The sequence below is a fragment of the Manihot esculenta genome, chromosome 8 (assembly GCF_001659605.2).
Source record: "Manihot esculenta cultivar AM560-2 chromosome 8, M.esculenta_v8, whole genome shotgun sequence".
Lineage (NCBI taxonomy): Eukaryota > Viridiplantae > Streptophyta > Magnoliopsida > Malpighiales > Euphorbiaceae > Manihot > Manihot esculenta.
The window spans coordinates 36580224-36605430 of record NC_035168.2 but is presented as its reverse complement, the minus strand read 5'-3'; the positions used below and the strand labels follow the sequence as shown (position 1 = coordinate 36605430).

Genomic DNA, 25207 nt, shown 5'->3' with positions numbered 1-25207 from the left:
AAATTATATGGTATTTTTTATTTTTTTTTTTAATTTAATACGCTCGAAAATATCCTAACCTTAAAAAATAAATATTTCTTTAACAATATACTAGCTTTGACTTTGAATGGTGGGTATAAATAAGGAGAGCGGATGGTAAGATTAATTGGCCCGGAAAATAAAACCTAGTGAATGGTGATTTGGGATATGATTTTTATTCTTTCCTTCAAACCACTACAACATTTTGGGTTAAGAGAACAACATTTTAATAGCGGTTATTGCTATATTGTTTTACCACAGTTTTTTAAAATTATTATAAAGGAAATTTAATTTTTTATTACATATAATAATATATTTTAATAAATAATTTATTTTATATTTAAAAAATTATAATTTTCACAGCTTACAGTGACAATATAATTACATTATTCTTTTATATTATAACAACAGACGTAAATATAACAGATTTTAAACTATTCTGGAAGGAAAGTTCCTGCTGGCGGAAGGAAAGTTCAGTCGTTAGTAATCTCCCAGAAATTAAGTCTATTACAGTGTACAATCCCCATATTTCAAAAGTCAAAAACCAAGCAAATCCACGGATAACGCTTTTTACAACCTTGCAGTATGTGGGCAGGACCTAGATTCCTCTATACAAATCCAAAAACAAACGAGGCCTCGTTATCATCTTTTAATTTTGCCACGTACAATTCAGCTAACGTTGATTTCCAATGCCCACACCAATCAATACTGTGCCCCCATGCCAGGGACCAAGGATGATGGTTCTCGTTGGGTTTTGAGTTGAATGTTAGGTTTGAGAGAAGAGTGGATAGAGTATCATGCATGCTTATTCTAAACCCCAACAAACTTGTTAGGTTTTTCTACTTGCTAGTCCACGGTTTTCATCCTTTCAAGAATCCTTTATCATTAAGCTTTCTGTTTCCTTCTTTCCTCGCTACTCCTTTATCATATGCATTCTTGGCTCTCTACATTCATAGTTTTTCTAGTGAAAAGTAATTAGAAAGAGGGAGATGCCGCCAGGTTGGGGACCGCCACCCGGAGGACCAGGGTTCTGTGGCTGCTGTGATTTTCTCTGTAATGGCATATGCAGGATTGTATCTTCTTGGTTAGCTGCTTTTCTGACTTTCTTCCATTTTATACTCCAATAATTAAGCATGGTTATTGTTAAAAGAATCAAACAGCTATGTTTTCCTGTGATAATGTTTCATTTGCTGATCGTGTCTGCTTTCTGATTTTTTTTTTCCTTGGCAGTTTTTATTTCTTGTGCTGCTGCTGCATCCTAGAGAGCTGTTGCGGACCATTGTTTGGTGGTCCAGGTGGCCCACCCGGGCCTCCTCCTCCGGGACCTCCTCGGTTCTGATCAGCATGTTTGCCGAATTTTATTTGCATATCGTTGTGAATTGTGATTGCATTAGCAAGATCAACATATATATGTAATTTTGCGTAACTTTTATTCCACTGCTAAAGAATCATGTGTTCACCTTTAGGCAAAGCTACCACACCAAGCCTTCGTGAGCAATGGTGGCAAAAAGGAAAGCTTAACAGCTCATTTCCTTATTGATATCATTGTTAAATTTTACTATCTAATAACGTTTACTTGAAAATTTGAAAGCATTAAGAATCTCATAGTCTCCTTGGCAACTACACAAGCACATAGTTCTAAAGTAAAAACGAAATAAATAAAGATCTCATGTCATGAAAATGGAAAGAGATGAAAATTAGAAAGAAATGCAAGTTATTAAGTAGAAACAAAGTAAGCATTCGTTAAAGAAAACGACTTCTAACCTATAAGTTTTTAACTCATTGATATATATCTTCAGGATTATGAGAAGTCTTAAGTTTGAAATTTGGTCAATCTAATTATATATAAAAAAATAATTACAAATGACTTGACGTGAGAGTTTGTCATGTTGTTAAAAATCTTGAAAATAAAAAAAAAAAACTCATAAAATATTTTTTTATATATAAATTCATATATTTATCCATAATTAATGTAAAATTTTAAAAAAATCAGTCTATAAAGCATGTTTTTAAAGGAATTTCAACTCAAGACCGACACGCGCACACCGGCTGTCATAGGGACTAGGATGTATTCATATTATTCCGCAAACAACTACAACAGACAAAAAATGGCAGAACGTTATTCACATGGACACATGTTTTGGATTCCCCACTTCAATTTATTTATTTCATTTTTATCCACTTCTTTGTGTGCTTCTAAAATTTTTTTAAATAATCAATTCAGTTTTAATGTAGAAATATTTAAAATTAAAAAATAAATAAAGTATAAAAAATAAAATAATATTATATATAATATAAAAAATAAAATATTATATTTAAATAAAAATATTATTTTATACAGACAAATAAACTTTAAATTTAATTATTTAATAATTACCTTACATATGTAGTAATTAAAATGATTTATAAATTGATTTATTTTAAAATTTTAAAATCGAATCCAAATTGAATTGCAACGTTAGTTTGAATTTTTTGATTTCTAATCTAATCGGAAAAGAACTATAATCAGATCTCTAATTTACGATTTCAATTTAATTGAAGAATTAAAATCAATTAGCTAATTCGATTTTGATCCGGTTTATCATTCAACTCAGATTTACTAGGTGTATTTAGGGATGGCAACATATTCAATATTTTTAAATATTCTATCTAAATAAATTCTAATAAAATAAATTTAATTAATTATAATAAGATTTGAAATTGATTCAGATTTGAAAAGTAATATTTGTTACAATAGATTCGAATTCAAATTTTATTTATAGATATTTATTATTCGAATCTGTTTATATAAATAATTAATTTAATATAAAAAATATATTTTATAATAATATATTTAATTTTTTATATATTTTTATTTACTATTTTAAAAAAATATATTTTTATTTAAAAATTAAATATTTTTTATATAAATTATTAATTAAAATATATAAAACTAAATCGATTTAAATACTATTTCGATAATAATAATTTAATTTGAGAGAAGTTTCAGATAATTTAAATTAGTTTTTAATTAAATTTAAAATAAATTTATAAAATATTAATATAAATTAAATTTAAATTTAAATAATTTAATTTTTAAAAATATCCATTCCATTAAATATATGCTATCCAACGTCAGAAAATTCCAATGTTGATATTATTATTATTATGAACTTGATTTGATATAAGGCTAAAACTAATAATTATTAAATTAACTATTTATGTTTTAGATTTATATAATTATTATATAATATATAAATTATAAATTAAAAAAAGTCTCATTTTCGTATAAAGTTTGTATTTTATCCTTAATTTTTAATTCTATTTAAAAAAAAAATTATATCCATTTTACCGTCACTCTTCAAAGTTTGATTTTCATATTATTTTCTTTATCTTAAAAGTTTTATTAAATTTTTTATATTTAAATTTATTAATATATTTTATTTTTATATTAAAATTAAATAATGAGAAATAAAATATTTTATAGTAATTTTTATGATAAAATACCTTTTAAATATAAATTATTTTATGGCAAATAAACGAAAACGTAGATATCAAATCTGAATTAAATTTTCGAGAAACATTCGTGGTTGCCACAAAGTAGGTGCAGACAACATGCTATAACAATTAAATATTTTTTTTATAAAAAAAAAACTAATTAAAAAATTGAATTTTAATAATTTTATATTTTTAAAATGCGGATTAGTGGAAAAAATATAATGTTTGCATATTTTTTTATTTTAATATAAATATTTAAATTTTAAATAAACTGATTTAATATTTATATTTAGAATATAACTTTGATTAATTTTTAAAATTAAAATTAAAAATAAATAATTTTAATTATTAAATATACCATTTATATTTTCAATAATAATAAATATACATACTTTATAGTAAATATTTTATTTAATTCAAATAAGAATATATTTTTGATTCAAAAAAAAATAAGAATATATCTAAAATAATTAAAAATAATACATTTATTATAAATTTTTTGAGTTATTATTGTAAAATTTTTTTTTTAAGATTGAAATTATGAGTTGTATATTTAATAGTTAAATGACTATTATTTTTAAAATTAAATATATTAATTAATTATACTTAAATATGAATTAATATTATTTTTATATAGTTTATATTTAATAATAATAATAATAATAATAATATATCACATTTGATATTATATCTAAATTTTTATATTTTAATTTTTTAAATTTAATTAAAATTATATTTAAATATAAATGATGGTTAATTTATTTAAAATTTATTTTTTAAAATTAAAATATAAAATAAGATAAATATCAGATATTTTCCTTTGAATTTTTAAAAAGCAGTCTTTAAAGATTTTTAATTTATCAAACAATATTGTGATATGAGAATAATGTGGAGCCAAATTTAATAATTGTTTGAGAGAAAGTCCAAGTGGAAGCTAAGAAACAAAAAAACAGAAGGCATGCAGGCATTGGCATTGGCGTTATTAGTCAGAAAATATCAAAAATTAAAGATTCTCCAGTGATTCATTACTACTTATCAGTTATCATGATTCATAGCCAACCTCTTCTATCACATCTCTCTCTTAACATGGTACTGCTTAACAGATAACTCTCACAACTGCCGCGTTTCATCCACCCACGTCTTCCAATGGGTCCCACATATTTTATTTGTTTCGTCAGTACTTTCATTAAATAAATAATTTTAAAAAATATTAAATTCACAATGTTGGACAATTTCTATCTAATTCATGAATTTTTTTAAAAAATTACTAATGATTAACCAATATAAATATTTTATGTGATTAATTATTTTTTTAATAAAATAATTAAATAATAAAATTTTATAAAATTTAAAATATTTTAATTGAATAATTATGAAATAATGATAAATTAATAAATTTTTTAAAAATTTATACCTAAATATATGAGGTTTAGAAGTAAGATTACAACGTGGAATGACATGGACGCCACAGAAAGTTGCCATATTTTTTTCTTTCTCCCTAAGTAGTGAAGATTTTGATTGTGAGATTAGATACCTAAACCTGTGATCCTAAATCTGTGATGAGTTGGCTGATTTTTAAATATTATCACGAGTTGAAATCAAATTACAAGATTACAAATAAGAAAGTTATAAAAATTTAATTAATTTTCAATTTATGAATTTTTGTATTTAACATACGAATTAATTTTTCTATTTAAAAAACTTATTTTAAAACTAAAAACTGTGCATAATGGACAAAAATTAAATTAAATTAAATAAAAATAAATTTTTTATATAAATAATTTATTCCAAAAAGAATCCATTGTCTATTTTTACTTTAGTGGTGGATCCGTGAGAATCCTTTATATCTCACTTCTAAAAGTATTTTTCGTTCAGGGGAATTCCATGAACTTGCAAAAGTTTCTTTCTTTCTTTTTTTTTTTTTCTTTTTTTTAAAATAAAAAATATTAAATTATGATGTATTTTAATTTTTGAAGGTTTTTAAGCATTTTATAATTTATCATCCAATCACCATCTAACAACCGGTTTATTTTATATTATTAAAAAAATTCCTCTACTTTTCTGAATTCTAAAAATAAATAAATTATTTAAGATAAAATGATTTTCGTAAATATGTGCACCACTTACAGTTAATAATCTCTCCTTTATCATTGGTTATCACATTTTCCTCCATCAGGAAAAATATTATGACGCATCCAATCTCACACTAAAACAGTTTAAATACTCTCCTCCGACGACACCACGCAATCAATGAACGGTCGCGATCAGACTAACCTGAATTGCCGTTAACTTCTCATTTGTCTCTCCTCCATCATGCATATCTGTTAACCCGTACAACACGGCTCTCGCTCGCTCCTTTTTCTCTCCCGTCTTCTCATTTTCTTTTTCTTTCCAGAACTCTCTCTCTTATTCAAAATCGTTTCAAATTTCTCTTCCAAAATCTGTCTATTTCATTTCTCTTATCTTGTCGCCGGAGCTCTAGAGATCTTTTCGCGTCCAAGAGAAACTTGAAGCAGAGATTTGTTTCTCTGCTCTCTGTGTTAGAAATCTCTGTATTGTCTTTGCGCAAATCGAGCTCCGGATTGAGCTTTGGATTATATTTTGATTTTAATTCATTTTTTCACTTTTCTTTTCTTGCATTGCTTGTTTGGTGCGCCTGGAAATGTGAAGGTAATTGTTTACTTTCGGTTGATCAGAAATTGAGCAAAACAGAATAAGCTTCCTAAAGGCAGTTGCTGTTTATGGATTTCCAGCTAGCTTATGTGCATTATTGTTCTTTTATGTGGGACATCCAAAATTGGAAAAAAATAAACATTTTTTTATCGAATTAGTTTAAGGATTGATGATTTATCTGTTCGTTGGAAGTTGATTTTCGTGTTGGTTTGTGCTAATGCAGAGATCCCACAGGTTTTGGACAGTTCATAGACCTAAGCAGATTTGATTCTGGGTTTTGGATGGAAATCTAAGCTTTCGCATTTCTCATTACACCCTAATTATCAATATTTGGTGACTTAAAAAACTTCATTTAAGGAGAAGAGGCGGATACAATGGATACCCATATAGTCTCGGTTCTGTCAAAAATGCAAAAGCTAAACACATCTGATCATGCCTCCGTTGTTTCTATGAACTTATTTGTGGCGCTTCTTTGCGCTTGTATTGTGATTGGTCATCTTCTAGAGGAGAATCGATGGATGAACGAATCCATTACAGCCCTTTTGATTGTGAGATTCTCTCTTTCAGATCTCTTTTCCTTTTTATTCCCATTTTTAAAGCTTTTTGATTGCTTGGAGATTTTAATAATGAATAAAATCTCGTTGGTAAATTTGACTTCACCTATGCCTGTATGTGTATTTGTTTCCCTGATTTATAATGTGACTTGCACATCATATTGAAATGTTTGATGTTGTATGGATTGTTGGCAGGGCTTATGCACTGGGGTTGTTATTCTGCTTGTTAGTGGCGGAAGAAGCTCGCATCTTTTAGTCTTCAGCGAGGATCTTTTCTTTATATATCTCCTACCACCTATTATATTTAACGCTGGGTATGTTTCTTGTTCTTTTTAGTCCTCGTTGACACTACTTATTTCTCGCACTTTGCATAGCTTGAAATCTAATTCTCATCCTTGACCATTCTCCAATCTGTCAGATGTGATTTTCATATAATATTTTCGTTATAATGAGCAATGTTTCACTGGTCTTTTGTCCAGCATTGACATTTTGCCCTTTACTTCATTGTGGTACAAGGGTGACATTAGTGATTTATTTAAATTTTTAATGCCCTACTTCTTAAAGTCTGATTAAATCATTGATTTTTGAACCCTGTTTCCTGTGCCAGGTTTCAGGTGAAAAAGAAGCAGTTCTTTCGTAACTTCATCACTATCATGCTATTCGGTGCAATTGGCACACTTATATCTTGTTCTATCATATCTATAGGTAATTGAGAACTTCACATGTGCTATGCTTCTGTATTTTCATCGAACGGACATGTTTAAACATCAACATGAACTCGACTTCTCCAAGTTTGTCAAATTGTACCATTCACTGCGAAATGGGCCTGCATAAGAGACGGAGCTGCTTCTCTCTGTTGTTTTCCTGCTGTGCCAAACCATTTTTTCTTTGTCATTCCTTTTTTCTATCTTCAAGTGCTATCTTATCCTCAATCATTCCTTTGCAATATTTGAATCTTCCTTGCCGTTTATCAAATTGAAATCAAACTGCAGAAGTATTGTACTAAACATGGTATTCAGCAAGCTTTGAATTGCATAAGTTCTTTTGAGCATAAGAAGTGAAAAGGTTTAATCATTTCAGCTGTCATTCTATATATGTTTGGCTTGTTTGTTAAATTTGTGGCTTGGAGTATTTGGCTTAGGATCTCAACAAAAATCAGACATTTGGTCACTTTCTTGCTTACAATGCGTTATGTTTTCCTATGAAGGAAAACAGAATAAATAGAATTCCTTGGAAGTAAATTTGTTGATGTTCAGTCTTTGTTGACATCAATAATCAATGTGCTTGACTTGGCTTTATGGTGGCAAGAGAAATATGTATTACTGATCATTACAACTGTTCTGGCAGGTGCTATAAAAGCCTTTGAGAAGATAGATATCGGTCCCCTGGATATAGGGGATTACCTAGGTATTCAATTTATGCTTCCCCAGTTTCATTGTCTTTGTCCTTTTTTATTTTAACAAATTTTGGTTTTTCTGGAAGCTTATTTTGTTATGATACTATTTTCAGCAATTGGTGCCATTTTTGCTGCAACAGATTCTGTTTGCACATTGCAGGTATGGTATAAATTTGTTTTGAACTTGGAACAAATGAGATACATACAGTGTAAATTAATAGTAATGTTTTGAACTGGGAACAAATGAGATACAATGCATTAAATCTATTCCATATGCTGATGCAGGTTCTTAATCAGGATGAGACACCTTTACTCTATAGTCTAGTATTTGGGGAGGGTGTTGTAAATGATGCCACATCAGTGGTACTTTTCAATGCACTCCAGAGCTTTGACCTGACTAATATCAACCCCAGAATTGCATGGCAGTTTATTTGCAGCTTTTTATATTTGTTTATCACAAGCACCATGCTGGGAGTTATAGTAAGTCTCTCTCTCTCTCCCTCATATGCATATGCACATTGCCACATCCTCGATTACACATTGGTTTATGCAAGCATGTAAGGCAAGTAATGCATGTGATTATTTTTTCTTGCAGACTGGTTTACTTAGTGCTTACATTATCAAAAAGCTATACTTTGGCAGGTATGAAGTGCTTTACATTTTCGATATTTGTATTCTGGCTTTTTTGTGCTATAGTCAAATTTATTTTTAAAAGCCAGATGAATCCTCAAATTTGAAAGGTGTATTTATTTGTGAAGTCCTGTGTGTGTGTGTGTGTGTGTATATATATCTCATTTTGCTTGAATAGTCAGTGATTTTATTTTGAGTAGATACTGTTAATCCCTACTTTCCATGTAGATATAGACACAGTAACTCAGTGTTTAATATGATTCAGGCACTCAACGGATCGTGAGTTTGCTCTTATGATGCTCATGGCATACCTTTCATATATGCTGGCTGAAGTAAGACATGTCTTTCAAAAAGACCCTTTCTGAAAAATGATTTATTTCTGTTTGATGGTTATGTAACTTTTGATCTTGTAACTTCAATTTGTCATGCAGCTGTTCTATTTGAGTGGTATTCTTACTGTATTTTTCTGTGGGATTGTGATGTCACATTACACATGGCACAATGTGACCGAGAGTTCTAGAGTCACTACCAAGTATGTCTTATATGAAAATATGTCTTGTGCAGTTGGCAATTATTCATTATGTTTTTCCTAATCAGGAACTGTTCTTTTTCTTATCCAAACCTTACAGGCATGCATTTGCAACCATGTCGTTTGTTGCTGAGATTTTTATCTTCCTTTATGTTGGTATGGATGCATTGGACATCGAGAAATGGAGATTTGTCAGTGATAGGTATGTTATTATTTTGAGAAGTCCATTTGGGATTATACTTTACCAGAAATTCACAGTGGATAATGTAATACTCTGTTGGAACACCATCTAATGAATTTTGTGCATGATGTTTGATTTGACTTGTTGCAGTCCTGGAACATCAGTTGCAGTTAGTTCAATTTTACTAGCTCTTCTCATGGTTGGAAGGGCAGCTTTTGTTTTCCCCTTGTCCTTTTTGTCCAACTTATCAAAGAAATCACCTACTGAGAAGATTGGCTTCAAGCAGCAGGTATATGATTATTTTTCTTTAATCGTGTTAGCTTTCTTTTTTCCCTAGAATCTTATATGTGTATATATGTTTTAACTTTTGTTCTGAACTCATTGATCCATTGAAGCTCATTAACATTAATTCTCTTCAGGTTGTTATCTGGTGGGCTGGTCTGATGAGGGGTGCAGTGTCAATGGCTCTTGCATATAATAAGGTAGATTATAGGCTGCTCATTAAGTTGGGCTTTTTATTCATTCACATGTGAAATAGAGGTTATCCAGGAAAGAAGTTGTCTTTCTATCCTTGTTTATCGTGATAAATGAGTTATATCATTTCATAATCTCATGTTACATAAATGCAGTTTACAAGCTTGGGCCATACCCATTTACGGGGGAATGCAATAATGATCACCAGCACCATAACAGTTGTTCTTTTCAGTACAATGGTAAGATATCTCTTCCTAGGTTGTGTATATGCATTCCAGCTTTTAGTTTTATGAATTATGGTCTTCTTGGGTGTTTAATTATCGTAAATTTCCAATTGGCTGCCACGTTGTTGACTGCCCTTTTCGTTGATGTCCTTTTTAAACCAAGATAATATTACACTGTTTGGCAGCAGACATGCAGTTGCTTGCCAGTTGATGTTCATTTAATCTTTTTTCTCCTGCTCAGGTATTTGGTTTGATGACTAAACCCCTTATAAGGTTTTTGCTGCCACATCCAAAACAACATATAAGCTCAGCAGCATCATCAGATGCAAATACTCCAAAATCATTTACCCTACCACTTCTTGGAGACAATCAGGACTCATTAGACGATCTTGGAAGCAGTGAGATTCCCCGTCCGAGCAGCATAAGGGCACTTCTGACTACCCCAACTCATACCGTTCATCACTACTGGCGTAAGTTTGATGATGCATTTATGCGTCCTGTATTCGGTGGAAGGGGTTTTGTTCCCTTCGTTCCTGGATCACCAACGGAGCGAAGTACCCACAATCAATGGCAATGAAAAGGGAAATGCAAAGATGTAACAGTATGTAAAGTTAATCTCTTTTTGAAGACTATCAAGGATGAAATCCTTGAAACTTCTGCTGAAATTTTGTGAAGGTTCTAGCAATATAGTTTTGCCATGTATTATACAGTAGAATTATTATCGAGTATCTCCCCTGTATAATTCTATTTGATGTTTGTAATTTCCTTTTCCTGTAAGACATGACGGTTGACTTAACCGATTCTGTTGTGTAATAGTTAATTTTATTTATTTATTTATTTATTCATTTATCTTATATCTACGTGGTAGGAGTGCACATCGAAACATGGTATTGAGTCCAATGCTGCATTATCTACTAATACAAGTAGCTGCATATGAGTTAAGGCAAGGAAACTTGGAACACATTTATTATAGAATCGCTATTGCATTTGAGTGTATTAACCTAATCAATAGGATGTTATTTAAATTTGAGGTCTATAATTTTGATTAATATGTTACTTATTTATCAGGGGAATGTATTACATACCCACCATTAAATTATATGCTGCCACCTGGTTTTACAAGGTTAAGTAGTCGCATTGGGGTAACCTAGAACTACCGTGTCAAGAGCCGATCCGAACCGGAGACCATAAACCCGATAGGAGCTTTGCTTGATTATTTCTTCAAAATCCCCAAGAAAAATCTACTATGCCTTTGTCATGCCGGCTTAGCCACACAAAACAATAAATAGCTGATTGTTTGCTATGATTACCCCATATGGGATAACACGTATATTGCTAAAAGTATGGCCAACTTGTAAAAGGTGGCGGCTGCGAGACAAGAAGACAAAAAGGATATAATAATAGTACGAGGATCGTGTTTTCTATTTCTCCTCGTCATCGAGAATAAAAAATAACCCTGTCAATCTAGAATTTTCAAAAGAATTGATCATCCTTAGTTATTACAAAACCACTAGAGCCTTTACTCCGACCACCTCGATCAATCCACTTTGACTAACCTCGACCTTGATTCAATTCTCCTCCCATAATACTCTTTACGTGTTGTATATCCAAAGCACCTCGAATCTCTATACTTATCAACATCTAAGTGCATGTTTGTGCATTTGTTATCTAGAAATATTATTAAATCTCTGTTTTTTATCACTAAAAAGTTATTGTTCCTAAAGAGCTCACAAGAAATTAAATTAGATGTGATACCATTTTGTGGGTTCAGCATCGTTCTGAATTTTTATGTTCATGCAATTTTTGTATAGATTCAATTCTGAACCTCACTTTTAAAAAGAAATCATAACTATTTGTCCCTTGAATCCATATAAATTGGGTCTACAAGGATTTTCGTGCTTGTATGATATTGTGAGCATGATATGCTCTCATGTGGTCCGAAAGATGTTGGGGCCATCCAATAGAAAAGGAAGAGGTGGGGACGCACCATATTGCTTGTTTGATATAATTTTATTATTAAAAATTACATATAAAAAAAAATCTTTGTATCTAATAATTTTTTGATGGCTATCAAGTAAATGATCTCTTAATAATGCAACAATGGCAAAGAAAGGTTAAGATGGAGAAATGGAGACATTTTAGCCCAAATACTTTTAGCTTAAAAGTTTTTGGAGTTCATTTATAATTTCAATTAAATTTGATAGGATTAGATCATTGTTATGACTGTTACAGTGGAACTCAATTCTCAAAACTGCCTTCCGTCAGAAAAGTTAATTAACAGAAAAATAAGAAAATGATTTTTATGTACAAATTTGTTAATATATTTTAATTTTAAAATAAAATTAAATAATATAAAATAAATTGGTTTTGTTAGAAAACATTTACAGAAAATAAAAATATTTTCTGCAGCATGATGTCTATGATAAATGAAATTCCATTAAATTGATAGACCACCTTCAATTATAAAAATTCAGATAAATTCACCTGCTCAAGCTAATGCCTCGTCATACATTAAAAAAAAAGGACACAGTTCATTCTCAACTCAACTTTTTATTAGGGAAGATTTCAATACAGGAGTAATGTATCGAACAACAGTGAGGTATTGGTCATTGAACAAATAAAATATTTTATTACAGCTACCCACTTATCTACTACTACAGATAATATTTCTCATCTTTTTGCCAGAATCAGACACTCTACATTCAATATGTTCATTCATAGTATCATGTATACATACGGTCCATCCCTATTCCTTGGAGAATTCAATTAGTCAGTTTTGAGTTCTAAGGACTAACAAACTTTGATATACTCTCTAATGGCTTCATATTCATGGGTGTGAAAGGTATCCAAGCAAAATACTGATCAGAGCAACCATAACAACAAAAAGAAGAGGAAATCCCACTTGTGCTCTTCTTGTGCTGGTCCTGTTCCTCAACATGGCCTGCCAAAGAAAAGCTCCAATGTTAACATGTTGGAACCAACTAATTCAAACTTCTTTCTTGCAAGAGGACTTACTAGTTCGTCCTGCAAAATTTTTCTATCCTGAATGCTTAATCTCCTCTCCTCTGACAATTTTGAAATAGTAGATGCAGCCTGCATCCGGAACCCACAAAAAAAATACTTTATTTTGTTGGAAATGACCTATTTGCATCCACAAATGCACAATAAACATATGCACCATGCTTGTATCATTTAAACATGTTGATGCAATACTAGAAGAAAATCAAACTAGAAATTATTTATTCAGAATTATTTAGTTTTGAATCCTATTGTTTAGGAGCTTTTAAAGAGCTCAATAGGTTTAATATTTTGTTATTTAGGAATTTAAGTTGATTTGAGATTCCTAAATAGTATTTGATTAGGTTTTTCTTGTTCTAGAATTCCAAATCTGTGTATTAATGGGGCTTAGGTTTTTCTTGATCCAACATAAGGCTTCACAAAATAGATAAATCTAAGTTTACTCTCATCCAATACTACTTGCCCTCTAAAAGCTAAAACAAGGGAGAAGGATCACCCAAGGCTTTATAAGGGGAATATTATCCTATCGCAAACCAATGTGAGAATCTAACAAACCCCTTTACATTTAGGATAAAACACCTAAAACATGAAATGCTTATGAAAGGCTCAATATTGGATGAGGCTCTAATACCATCTCAGAAAATGAGTGAAACCTAACTCCACCCCCCACCCCAGCCCCAAACAAAGCAAAAGCTAGCTCAAGAGAACAAGAGTCGCAAGGGCTTTATAAAAAGCACATTACGTCTATTCCAACCCAAAGTGAGAATTTAACAAATACCCACCACCTCCCTTCCTCATAACACCACACCAACACCGCTGATTAATCAGCAACTCTCTTCCTCACAACAAGAGCCATCAAAGTTGATCAGAACTCAAGATCCTATCAGCAAAGTGTTGACAGGACCCCTCAGTCACAATGGCTATACGACAGAACAGAATAGAGGGATGAGAAGAGAAATTAGAAAGGGATGAGGCGAGAAATAGAGAAAGGGGAGAAGGGAGAAAGTAGAGATGAGAGAGTAAGAGAGGTTTTATTGGTCATTCTTGTATACCGTTTACCGACTTCTTTCCTCTCTTATACTACTCACAGTAACAACTTCCCAACAACTTCCTGATTCTGTTACAACAACTAACCGCTCTGTTATTTCCCTCCAATTCTCACTTATTACTCTTCTTCCCTCCCTTATGATACGTAACACCCTCCTTTGTTGAATTTTGATGTTTGTTTTCAGTAAAAACACTTTTTAAGACTGTAAGGATTGAGTGGTTAGTGAGTCTTCAACTGAAACCGAGATTTGATGAGTTATCAAGAGTTTCTATGAGAACAACTTGAAGATGAAAATGAAGAACAACAAGTCAATGAAGCAAATAGAAGAAGTTGAAGTTGAAAATCAAATATATGCCTGAACTTGAATCTAAATCTTTGATAGTTGAGCCTATGCATGTTGACATCCAAGATCATAAGATTGGGTTGGAAACTCTGGCAGAACCTAGTCTAGAGAAAAAAACCTGAAGCTGACGAGAACAAGCACTACAATCTTGAGGAATCTATCCTAGGGTAGAAAGAAGATCAAGCCATGTTGACTTCAATGGAATTCGAAGAAAATCGATCTAAGAATAAGCCAACAGAAATTGCGTATCTCTCAAATTCTATGTTCCTACCAAATTGAAAAATTTTCAAATGTAGTTGGATTCTTCTGCAATACTAGAGGAGAACAATGTAGTATTGGAAGAAAACTTAGGCTCCATTTGTTTGCGCAAAATAATTTGTACATGGAATGGAAAATATTTTCCACGAAAATAGTTTACAAGAAAATAACTTATTTTCCACTATTTGATTATAATTTAAAAAATAAAGGATATTAATAAATTTATACATAATAGCGTCAATAATATTCTCAAAGTTGAAGAAATGACTTCATCTTTTAACAAGAGGAAGTCATTTTCGAGGAAGTTATTTTCTTTAAAAATGACTTAATTTTTTTTTTTTATTAGGAAAATATTTTATGTTAACCAATTATTTTAAGTACCTAAAAATGTCAGAAAATGCAAAAAATATTTTCTATAAAACAAATGGAGCCTTAATTTAAGAATTATATTCAATATAGAATTAAGAAAATTTCCTATCGTTTATAAATTATTCTATTATTTAGAAATATTTATAAAGTTCTACAAAGGTTTAGTATCTTGTTATACTAAATTTTATGTTGATATGGGATCCTAATTAGTATTTGATTAGGGATTTCTTATTTAAGGATTCCAAATCTTAGTATTAATAGGACTAGGTAATTTATTGTTTTAAAGAGAGTTTATGATATTATTGATAATTGATAAGATTCATGAATTCGCTTCTCTACCCTTAATTTGTTTCTCACCCCCAGTTCCCCATTAACTATATCTGTTCTACATTAGCTAAGACAACATGCCAAAAGAGACTTTTTCAAATTAAATAATTTATTTTACCATGTAAGCAAGTCAAATCTCACAAAGCTCAGAAACGTAAACATCAAAATCTGAAAGATGTAGTTATCAAATAGAAAGAAAATTACAATTTAAATAGATGAGATAAGTTTATTATCTCAGTTAAGGTACACATGGCATAGACACATTTTTGGGGGGGAGGAGGGGGGGGAGGGAGAGAGAGTAGAGAAAGGCTAACCTCATTAAGCTTTGATTCAAGTACATTCAGTTTTAACTTCATCTCCTCAATGTCATTGACAAACTTCACCTCCTCCACAGATGCTAATGTTATAAATTCTGCACTCTTTGGTTTAGACAACTGTTCATCCTTTGCCAGATTATCATTGATGGCATCATTTTCTGGCTTCAACCCTTCATCATTTGCCAGATTTACCTCCTCAACATTAACCACATTGTTACTTGGCATCAGTTCTGCATCATTTGCTGTGTTTGACTCCTGATCAGCAATATCTTTATTTGGCTTCAACTCCACATCCTTTTCTTTTTTGAACTCCTGACTATAAAACATTTGGGATTCTACCTTCTCGGCAACCTGAAACAAATGAAAGAATAGCAAATACAGAGTATTTTGAAGCAACTTGGACAAAATTGGAAGGATACTGTTGCAACAAAAAAAGTTGAAATCATGCATTAAAAATTCCTATTCATGCTAGTTTGGTAATTCCAGCATTGTCAAGCTAGAAGAAATCTCTAACCATGTGTGGTGGAGTGGTATTCTCAACTTTACTGAATACTGGATCTCTCAGCACTGAAGCTCCAAGAAGAGGTTCCTGCTTGAGCATCCCATTAATTGGTGATAATACTGGAGACTCAGGTGGACTGATGAGGGCCACTTTCAGCTTGATCTCTTCAATATACTTGCCATCATCTTTGTTGAACTGCCAAACAAAAAAGGGAAGAGAGAAAAGGGTAATGATAATAAATAGAGTCAAAATAGAAGGTCAAATTCAAAAGTAAAACCATAAATGATTACCATATTAGGTGTTATGTCCTTCTCAGTTGTTCCTGTTGCGACAACTGTGCTTTGGATTAAAAACTTGTCTTTGCACGCCTTTTCAGCAATACTTGCCTTTGGAGCTTGCATTGTAACTACATAAATATCAAGCCCAAGAAGCTCAGAACAACAATACAGTAACAGAGGGAAATAACATGCAGTTAAAACTGCAGCACCGAATGGGGTAAATTGTAAATGAACTGCAAAATGGGGTACAAGGAGAAAAAGATTTTAAAAGAAGAAAAAAAGAGCATCTTCTGGTAATTCAAGTAACATAAATCAATGCCCTTAACCCTATATTTTCTAAGTTAAATTACATATGATAAAAATCTAGTCCACGCTTGAGAGGCTGTCTCAACAGTGTCTGCTCAAGATATGATTTACCAGAATGAACCCAGAGTCTTTTTGTGGATTCTGGAAAGTAACTGCAATAAAACAAAGATAAACAATAGAAAATTCTAACAGCAAAGCATGCAATCACATTCCAAGATAATAACCACCAACTCCTGAAAACAATTGCAAGTAAACAACACTTGGAGCTCCAAACTTCAAAATACACAACATTGAATATGCAATGGTTATATAGAATCAGGTGCACGCAAATGTGTATGCAAAATGGATGACCACAACCAGTCACGATTACTTGGATGGAGATGCAAAATGCTTACCAGTAAATTCACAAGTTGATTTTGGCAAGATAATACCAACATTTGGTCGCACACAATATTTCTTAGGGGAAGTGGTCTTAACCTGCCAATTTCTCATTTTAATCATTTATCTGTATCAACAATTACACATATCAAAATTTCTAGGTCCAAAAATTGAAATTACAGACCTTGAAAGCAACATTGTGATGGGTGATATTGGTAAGCCTTACTGCACATGAGCTCTGCTTCTTTAATTCAACTACAGAGGGAAAAAAAGACATATACATCATAACTTTTGAACTCATTTATATATTAAAAAAAAAGAACAACTATTTCATTTATATACCCACGGTAACTTAAATTATTCCCAGATTGTCTCTAAGATTAATCTAGAAAAAACATTAGGGGAAAAAGAAACATACTTTTCATAGTCTTCAGCGCTGTAAAAATAAAAGAAAGTAACCTTTGTGCGTTCAAACTTTCAAAAGTTAGAAGAACTGAGATTTGTATCCTAAGGCCAACCCACCTTTTTTTCTTGGCTTTTTGTTTTCCAAAATGCAAACACAACAAGAAAAGTTAAAAATATCAAATTTCATAAATCTGCTTACTCTCTTTTCCCTGCCCAATTCTCACCGATCAAGCAAAGCAATAATTATCCTTTAGCAGCAATCATAATTACAGATACGAGTAAATAAAGACATCAAAAATCAATAATAAAAAAATCATTAATATGGGGCCATACATATAAATTGTAGTTCCCTGGGCTGGATTTCTAAAAGTTGCGTACTCATGGTTCCTCTTTTTAACAGAATTGAAAACCAATCTTCTCAGCATCCAAAGCTAGATTTCTCTGCATATAATCAAAAAAGATATAAATAAGACCCACATGTCGAGCTCCCATCCCAAAAGGTGCCTTACACCGTAGTCATATCCACACGCATGCGCATGGCCGCAAACAAGCAAATATAATTTTTGTTTTCTAAAATAAACTTCCCAAATCATTTGAACTTGATCGAAGTTTGGATGAATATCATATGAGCTAGTCATAACCAGCGTATGATCACTCTCACTTAATTCATTCCGCTCCGACTCGAGATACTAAGCTAAAAAGCTGCTTGATGATCAACCCAGTTCTAATTACAAATTATATGAACCGGAAAGATAACACCCATCCTTTATAACACTCGATTCAAAATTTTTTTAAAAATAATTAAATAAGAAAAGGAATGCGATCAATTGAAATTCAACATTGACTCCTTTAGAAAAGGAAAAGGAAAAGGAAAATCTCAGATCGGACCAGGAAAAATCACAAGCGCTACAAATAGGCAAAAGATTCGCGGCGCTTGAAAATGAATAGAATGAATGAATCACTTCAGCTTAGCAACAGGAACTGCTAAAAGAACTACGAACAGGAAATGTAATTTTTCAACCATAAACAATCTAAAGCCAAACACGAAAGTCAAAATCAGTCAAAGAAACAGCACCTTGCTAAGTCTCCAACTACTAGTATAATTTGATCACAACAAGGTGTAAGCAAAAAATTTCAGTTCAGATCGTCGAGAATTTCAAAAAGAAAACAACCAAAGCAGTAGAAAACAACGATACGACGACATCCCGTGTCGTCTCTCACTCTCTCCCCCCGGTCTAGTTCAAACAGAGTCAGCACTGACTCAAATGCAAACCTACTCGTTTTTTCTTTTAAAAAAAATTAAAAAAATAAAGGAGGAAAAGCACCAGCAAAACGACAACGTTTAGGATCTACGCGTCGCTATTGGCGAATCGTCCAGAAACGAGAGAGAGAAAAAAAATAGAAGAAGGTGAAGCGTAAGGAAGGAGTATTGAGTGCGTGAATGAGGCGGTCTTTATAAGTGATGTTTCGTTATCGTTTCGGTTGTGATTGGAATCGAAGTATTCAACGCATGAGGTCTAAACAAGCCCATAAATTAGAGAGAGAGTGATATTGTTTGGTGAGCCGAAACGCCAGACTAGAATTTGCTGCAGAGATTCGGAGAAGGGAAGTGAAAGCCACGTTTTGGTTTGAAAGGAGAGAGAGAGAGAGAGAGAGCTTTTGCCTTTTTGTGTGAGCAGTGGGAGGTTGGCGAGTCTGAAGTTTGAAGCTCAGATAGCGGTTGTACCGGCCGTTACCCAATCTGGCGATTCCTTTTGATGGAAAAAAGGTCATACTCTCGTCCTCCGGTTGTGGGCGCCTCGTGTCGCATGTGTCCTGCGACTGCGTTACTGGGTATAACGCATTCACTCGTTTAATAACCTTTCATAAAATACAAAATACATAATTAACTAAATTAATTACCGCTTAATCTTTTTTATGGTTGATTTTTAATGCTTAAATTTTATAAATATAATTATTTAACCTATAGATTTTATAAAATATAATTATTTAACTTTAAAAATTTAAAATACGTCTAAACATAAAAGTCAAATATTAAAAATTAACTCATCTTATTCAATCGATTTAATTTAATTTAATTAATTAAATTTTTAATAAATTTTTTAATTTTTACATTTTACTTTTAATATTTTAAAATTTAATTAAAATATTTTAATTTTAATTATAATCCACTCTATATTATTTAAAATAATATACTATTATCATTAATTAGTTTAACTTAAAATTTTTAAAAATTTATAAAATACATTAACGTAAATCTCAATTTTTTATAAAGATTTATTAATTTATACTTTAAAAATATCTTAATTCATAATGGGACGAGACTAGATAAATATTTTTTAATTTTTAAATATTTAGAAAATTTATTACTTTATTTTTATAATTTTTAATTTTAATTAAAAAGATATATCTTAATATATATGTACAAAAATCACCATTTCATTTTCTAAATTTACGACAATATGAGAATAATACACTGACAATTGACATTCATTCTTGTGACACTTGAATTTTAGAGAATTCTATAAGAAATTTTAGTTTTTAGTATTTCTAAATTTCGTCATAATTAAACAATATTAATTAAAATTTCTGATGGAGTATAATCGTCTTGTTTCAGTTGGTATCATAGTGAAATTCATCTATGGTCGAAAATCAAGAGACACAAGTCGCTATAATTGAGGCATCCTTAGCAGAATTGAAGGAGATGATCGGACAATTAACTCTACAATGGGTAACAACTAACCCGCCACAGCCAATTCTATATCATGTGATCGCAAATTCTCAACAGGATTACGAGAGACGTCTCAACCAACATGATGGAGAACATAATTATTACAGAGGTCGAGAGGATTATCATGAAAATTACAAAATAAAGGTAGACCTTCAAAATTTTTCTGGTTAGTTGGATGTAGAATCTGTTCATGATTGGTTAGCGGAGGTTGATCGATTTTTTGAAGTTATGAATATGGAAGAGAATCGAAAAGTTCCGATTATGGCTTACAAATTAAAGGGTGGTGCAGCAACATGGTGGCATTCTGTTCAAAACGAAAGCTATCACAGGAGACTCGAACCTATACAAGACTGGTTGTTGATGAAATAGCTAATTGAACTGCAGTTTTTGCCTAGTGATCATGCCCAAATTTTGTATAACCAGTATTATAACTGTATTCAAGGGAGTCGAAAAGTGGATGAATATATAGAGAAGTTTTTGAGGTTGCAAGCGAGGTGTGATAACTATGAGAGCGAAACTTAACAGATTGCTCATTATCAGAGGGGACTAAATCACGAAATTCTTTCACTTTGGCAAAAGCCATTGAGACGGTGAATAGAGCGGAAGAATGTGTTGACTTGCAGCCTCGACCTCAGTCTAATTGGAATTTTAATTACATAAATTCTGATCCAAAAAAATTAGTAATATAAAAGTAATCACAGTGGATAGTAATTCTGGCAATCATCAGAATATTGTGGAAGAGATGAGAGAAATGCATAACCCATTCTCCTTAAAAAGAAATCGATCATGTATAAAAAATCCATCAGCAAGCTCATGAGCGTAGACCTTCGCCCATATATCAGCAAAATCATCAAAAACCCATTAGCAGACTCAATTTTGGGTGACTTTATGGAAGCGTTTTAGGACTTAACTTCAATACAGCAATGTCGCTTATTCTCAAATTGATGGCCAAACTAAAGTGGTAAACCACACTTTTGGCAATTTTCTGCATTGCATCTGCAGTGATAAGAAAACTGTTTGGGATCTTGATCTTGCCCAAGTAAAATTTTCTTACAACAGTTTTGTCCATAACTCTATAAATATGTCACCATTTGCAGTTGTGTACAGAAAAATTTCAGCGGATATAGTTGATCTTATTTTCCTTCCTACAGATTTTCATAACAGTATTACAATAAACAACTTGGCAAATCAGCATGTGGATGTTTTCAAACAGGTACAACAATGCCTGACAGAAGTCAATAACAAGTATAAAATTGCAGCTGATTATACATAGGCGTTTCAAGTCCTTTAATGTCTGTGATCAAGTTATGGTGTATTTACACAAGAAACGTAGTGGAGGACAAAAAAAGCTTGACCCAAAGAAAATTGGTCCATTTCGAATTATTCAGAAGATTAATGATAATGCTGATGTTATTGACCTCCTAGATTATATGAAAATTTTCAAAATATTTAACATGGCGGATCCATTTTAGTTTTACCCTGCTAATGACAACTCGAGGTCGAGTTCTTTACAAGTGAAAGAGAATGATGTAAAACAATTAGTTTTGAATTTTATGGAAGATTTGGATTGGACTCTAGTGATGAAAAAAATGGTTTAACTTTTGCTTACGACGTTCGATGGAGGCCCACAATAGTTTTTCGGCAAAGAAATTTTGAGACAGACGACTTTCAAAAATGCAACAAGGGCATAGGTTTATCGCAAAGTTTGAAACCCAAATTCCATCAAGGAAAAAAAAGACTTGGACACCGTTACACTCGATTTTTTATCAATACTCGCCCTACTCTGAAAAAGTCGAGTTTTAGCATAAAGTTATCGTTAACAGGCAAGTCAGCATATCCCCATCACGACCGTAATCGCGGGGTCACCGACCGATTAGTTAAAAAAAATTTCTTATCAAATAACCGATCACATCATTGCCAGATTATCAGGAAATACTATAATTAACTTCATCGTTTTACAGTATAAAAAGTAACAATCACGGGGATAAAGATACACAATTTTTAAATAATTACTATTGAATTTTAAATATTACAACACTCTCGTCTTTCTCTTTACCTTACTGATTTGAGTATTGCTTTGTCCCCAATTTTTAAATAACTACTATTGAATTTTAAATATTACAATACTCTCGCATTTTTCTTTAGCTTGCTGATTTGAGTATTGAAGTGGTTGACGCAGGTATTAACTATTTCATATTACGTTTCTTGCAGTTGAACCAATTACAATACAGCTCTATTTTCAGCCGTATCAGATAGTATAATGCAAAACTTTAATTTTACTCTAATTTTCTCTTATCTTCAAATTTACAAAATTAGTAAAATGTTTTTGTTTCTTATCAAATCCACAAAATCTCATATCATGCCACCATTGACATCTTCTTTTTTTTTTTTTTTTGGATGAAATGAAGTACTTGCGCGCATGAAAGGTGTGATTGCCTAGTCTCTGTCGACCATACCAACTATCAAACTTTAATATTCACAATTTCTACCGTTTATTTTTCAATAATTCAATTTTAATTGATTTATTAATACTAATTAATTTAAAATATTTTATTAATATAATTACTTGAAAATTTTATTTGACTTATTTTTAAAAATTATTTCTCTTTAAAAAAAACTTTAGGTCACACTATTCATTACACTTCAAATTTATTATATTTACTCGTCATTGGCATTTTAAAAAAATATTCAAATAAATTCTTATAAATTCATTTATATTTTCATCTTGATATGAAATTTTTGAATTCCTTTATTTTAAATAAAAGTTTTATAATAAATAAATTCAATGAAATTAAAATTTTATAAAATTTTCTATTTTAAATGGAGAGTTTAAATTTTATTCTATAATATAAGTCAACTTTGATAGATAAAGAAAATAAAGAATTTGAATTTAAAAATTAAATTAGAATGTTCAATTGTAGTTTGATGAACCTGTGAATGCTCATAAAATAATAGTAGATTTAGTAATTCATTATTAATTAGTAATAAATTAACAACATAATTTAATAATAAATTATAAAATTTATTATTAATTTAATAAATCAATAAAAATTAAATTCATTACTGATTTAAATTAAACCAAAATGTAAACCAAATTTACCTGTAAGCCAAATGTTTGTCGCTTTCTTTCAGTAAGATGATCTTTAATTTTCTTTTTTTTAATTTTTTTAAAGAAAATAAACAAATAAATAAATAAGGTCGGTTAATAAAGTCCAAATGTGGGTGTTAAAGCGGAAAAATGATATATAACTATTTGAAATTAATAGCGTGAAAAAGAAACAAAACCAATTCATTAGTTGACGTCAAGAAATAAAGAACTGGGCCAGCCCTCTCAACATGCAAAACCAAGCTTTTTCTTTCCTTTTCTTTAAAATTAATTTACTTTAAAATTTAATTTTAAATGAAAGGTATTTAAAATTTTTATAAGAAATACATTTTAAAAATTTTACATCAAAAATAATAATGAATATGAATAATTGAACTATAATATCAAATTGAATAATAGTTTTTAATATATAAAATAATTTAATCACAGTAATAATAGATATAATATTTAAAAAAGATGAAAAATTAATTAAAAAGCCTCAAACTACCGTAGCAACCACCACTTCATCTAACAAACCTTCTTTTGAAGCTTCTTCCTCTTCACCTCCTGCTACTGTGTCTCTGCCACTCATATTCTTGGACCACCACTAGCACCGCCACTGCAGGTGGCGGTTAGGCAAACTTTAGAGTGATAGATGAGCAAACGTGCAAGGCAATTCCATGCCGAAAATTGCAGGTTGCAATTTGCCAAAAGTACAATATGTGAAGTAACCGGATTTAGAAACCTACTTGACAGTGAAGAATTAATTGCGGAGATGATTTGAGGCTTTCATACGGTAGGTAGTTGAGTTCCAACTGTTTGTGTACACATGGGTCGCCTAATTAATAAAACTCGCTATTTGAAAGCCATCGCCACCGCCGACACTACCACGGGATTAGACTAAACTTCGGTAAATGTGATTTTTTTTTAATAAATTGGCTCCATCTAAGTGGCAGAAATAAAAAGTAAATAAATAATATTATCAATTTAAAATTTATTAAAATTATTTTAAAAATTAATTATAATTATAATAAATTTAAAACATCAAGAAAAAAAATAAAAATTTTAATTATAATCATTAATTTTATAATATTTTTAAAAAGCATACATATGAATTGTTAAATTAATAAATAAATATTTCTTAAACGGGAAAACATTCCCCATTTATGAAAAATAATTAATAATTAATAAGATATTAAAAAAAATATAAATTAATATGAACATCAAATACGTGGAATCCAATTTGACTAGCAATGAATTTGATGTCTTCAATTGAAAAGCCATAACCTCTGTAATTTCTGAAAGTATGGTTTTGGGGATCGAATAACAAATTTTGACATAATGTTGATATGCACATTTCATTTACAATTTTTTTTTTCTTATAAATAGCTTAATTAAGATTCTAATTTTAACATAGTAAAAAATTAAATTTTTTCGAGTGCTAATATTTAAAAATTTTAGAGTATTTTGATATTTTTTGATGATCGCTGGATTTCTCCATCTCGGTCTGGGGCCAGCCCCATAACGACAGCCTATCACTTGGAAGCCCTCCGATCTTTTGAATGAATCAGGACCAGTCCGCTCAGCCTTAAGACTAGGGTCCATCCAGACCCCCCAATCAGACCGGTCCAGCCTAGTGGGCTCTGAGACCGGATCTCCACCTAGATCAGTCTACTTCTCTCCAAC

At 31.0% G+C, this 25207-nt stretch overlaps 2 protein-coding genes and 1 long non-coding RNA gene across 7 annotated transcripts; 2 read left to right on the top strand and 1 right to left on the bottom strand.

The window, feature by feature from the left end:
• Positions 1-485: 485 nt before the first annotated feature.
• On the top strand, positions 486-1621 carry LOC110621136. The gene is made up of 2 exons (XR_002488924.2): positions 486-1102; positions 1249-1621. It is a non-coding gene; the product is annotated as an uncharacterized LOC110621136 (long non-coding RNA).
• A 4183-nt stretch (positions 1622-5804) lies between these two features.
• Positions 5805-10993, top strand: LOC110621072 (sodium/hydrogen exchanger 2). 2 transcript variants are annotated; one of them, XM_021765123.2, is made up of 15 exons: positions 5805-6165; positions 6392-6716; positions 6918-7036; positions 7330-7427; positions 8070-8129; positions 8232-8278; positions 8404-8645; positions 8683-8760; positions 9014-9080; positions 9180-9280; positions 9378-9479; positions 9609-9747; positions 9878-9940; positions 10088-10171; positions 10398-10993. In XM_021765123.2, exons 2-15 carry the CDS (start codon positions 6543-6545, stop codon positions 10731-10733), a joined length of 1710 nt encoding a protein of 569 aa, XP_021620815.1. In that variant the 5' UTR covers positions 5805-6165; positions 6392-6542; the 3' UTR covers positions 10734-10993. The 2 variants fall into 2 exon arrangements, with proteins under 2 accessions (XP_021620815.1, XP_021620816.1); XM_021765124.2 differs by having other exon boundaries at positions 5808-6165; positions 8404-8598; positions 8714-8760.
• A 1693-nt stretch (positions 10994-12686) lies between these two features.
• On the bottom strand, positions 12687-19528 carry LOC110621062 (vesicle-associated protein 1-2). Of its 4 annotated transcripts, none has more exons than XM_021765102.1 (9): positions 19369-19528; positions 18039-18146; positions 17485-17555; positions 17318-17399; positions 16629-16744; positions 16351-16533; positions 15834-16187; positions 13172-13249; positions 12687-13097 (listed from the first exon to the last, which is right to left on the bottom strand). In XM_021765102.1, the coding sequence occupies exons 2-9, from the start codon at positions 18085-18087 to the stop codon at positions 12984-12986; spliced, it is 1047 nt and encodes a 348-aa protein (XP_021620794.1). In that variant the 5' UTR covers positions 18088-18146; positions 19369-19528; the 3' UTR covers positions 12687-12983. The 4 variants fall into 4 exon arrangements, with proteins under 4 accessions (XP_021620794.1, XP_021620793.1, XP_021620792.1 ...); XM_021765101.2 differs by lacking the exon at positions 19369-19528 and adding an exon at positions 19031-19333; XM_021765100.2 differs by lacking the exon at positions 19369-19528 and adding an exon at positions 18781-19013.
• Positions 19529-25207: the final 5679 nt, after the last annotated feature.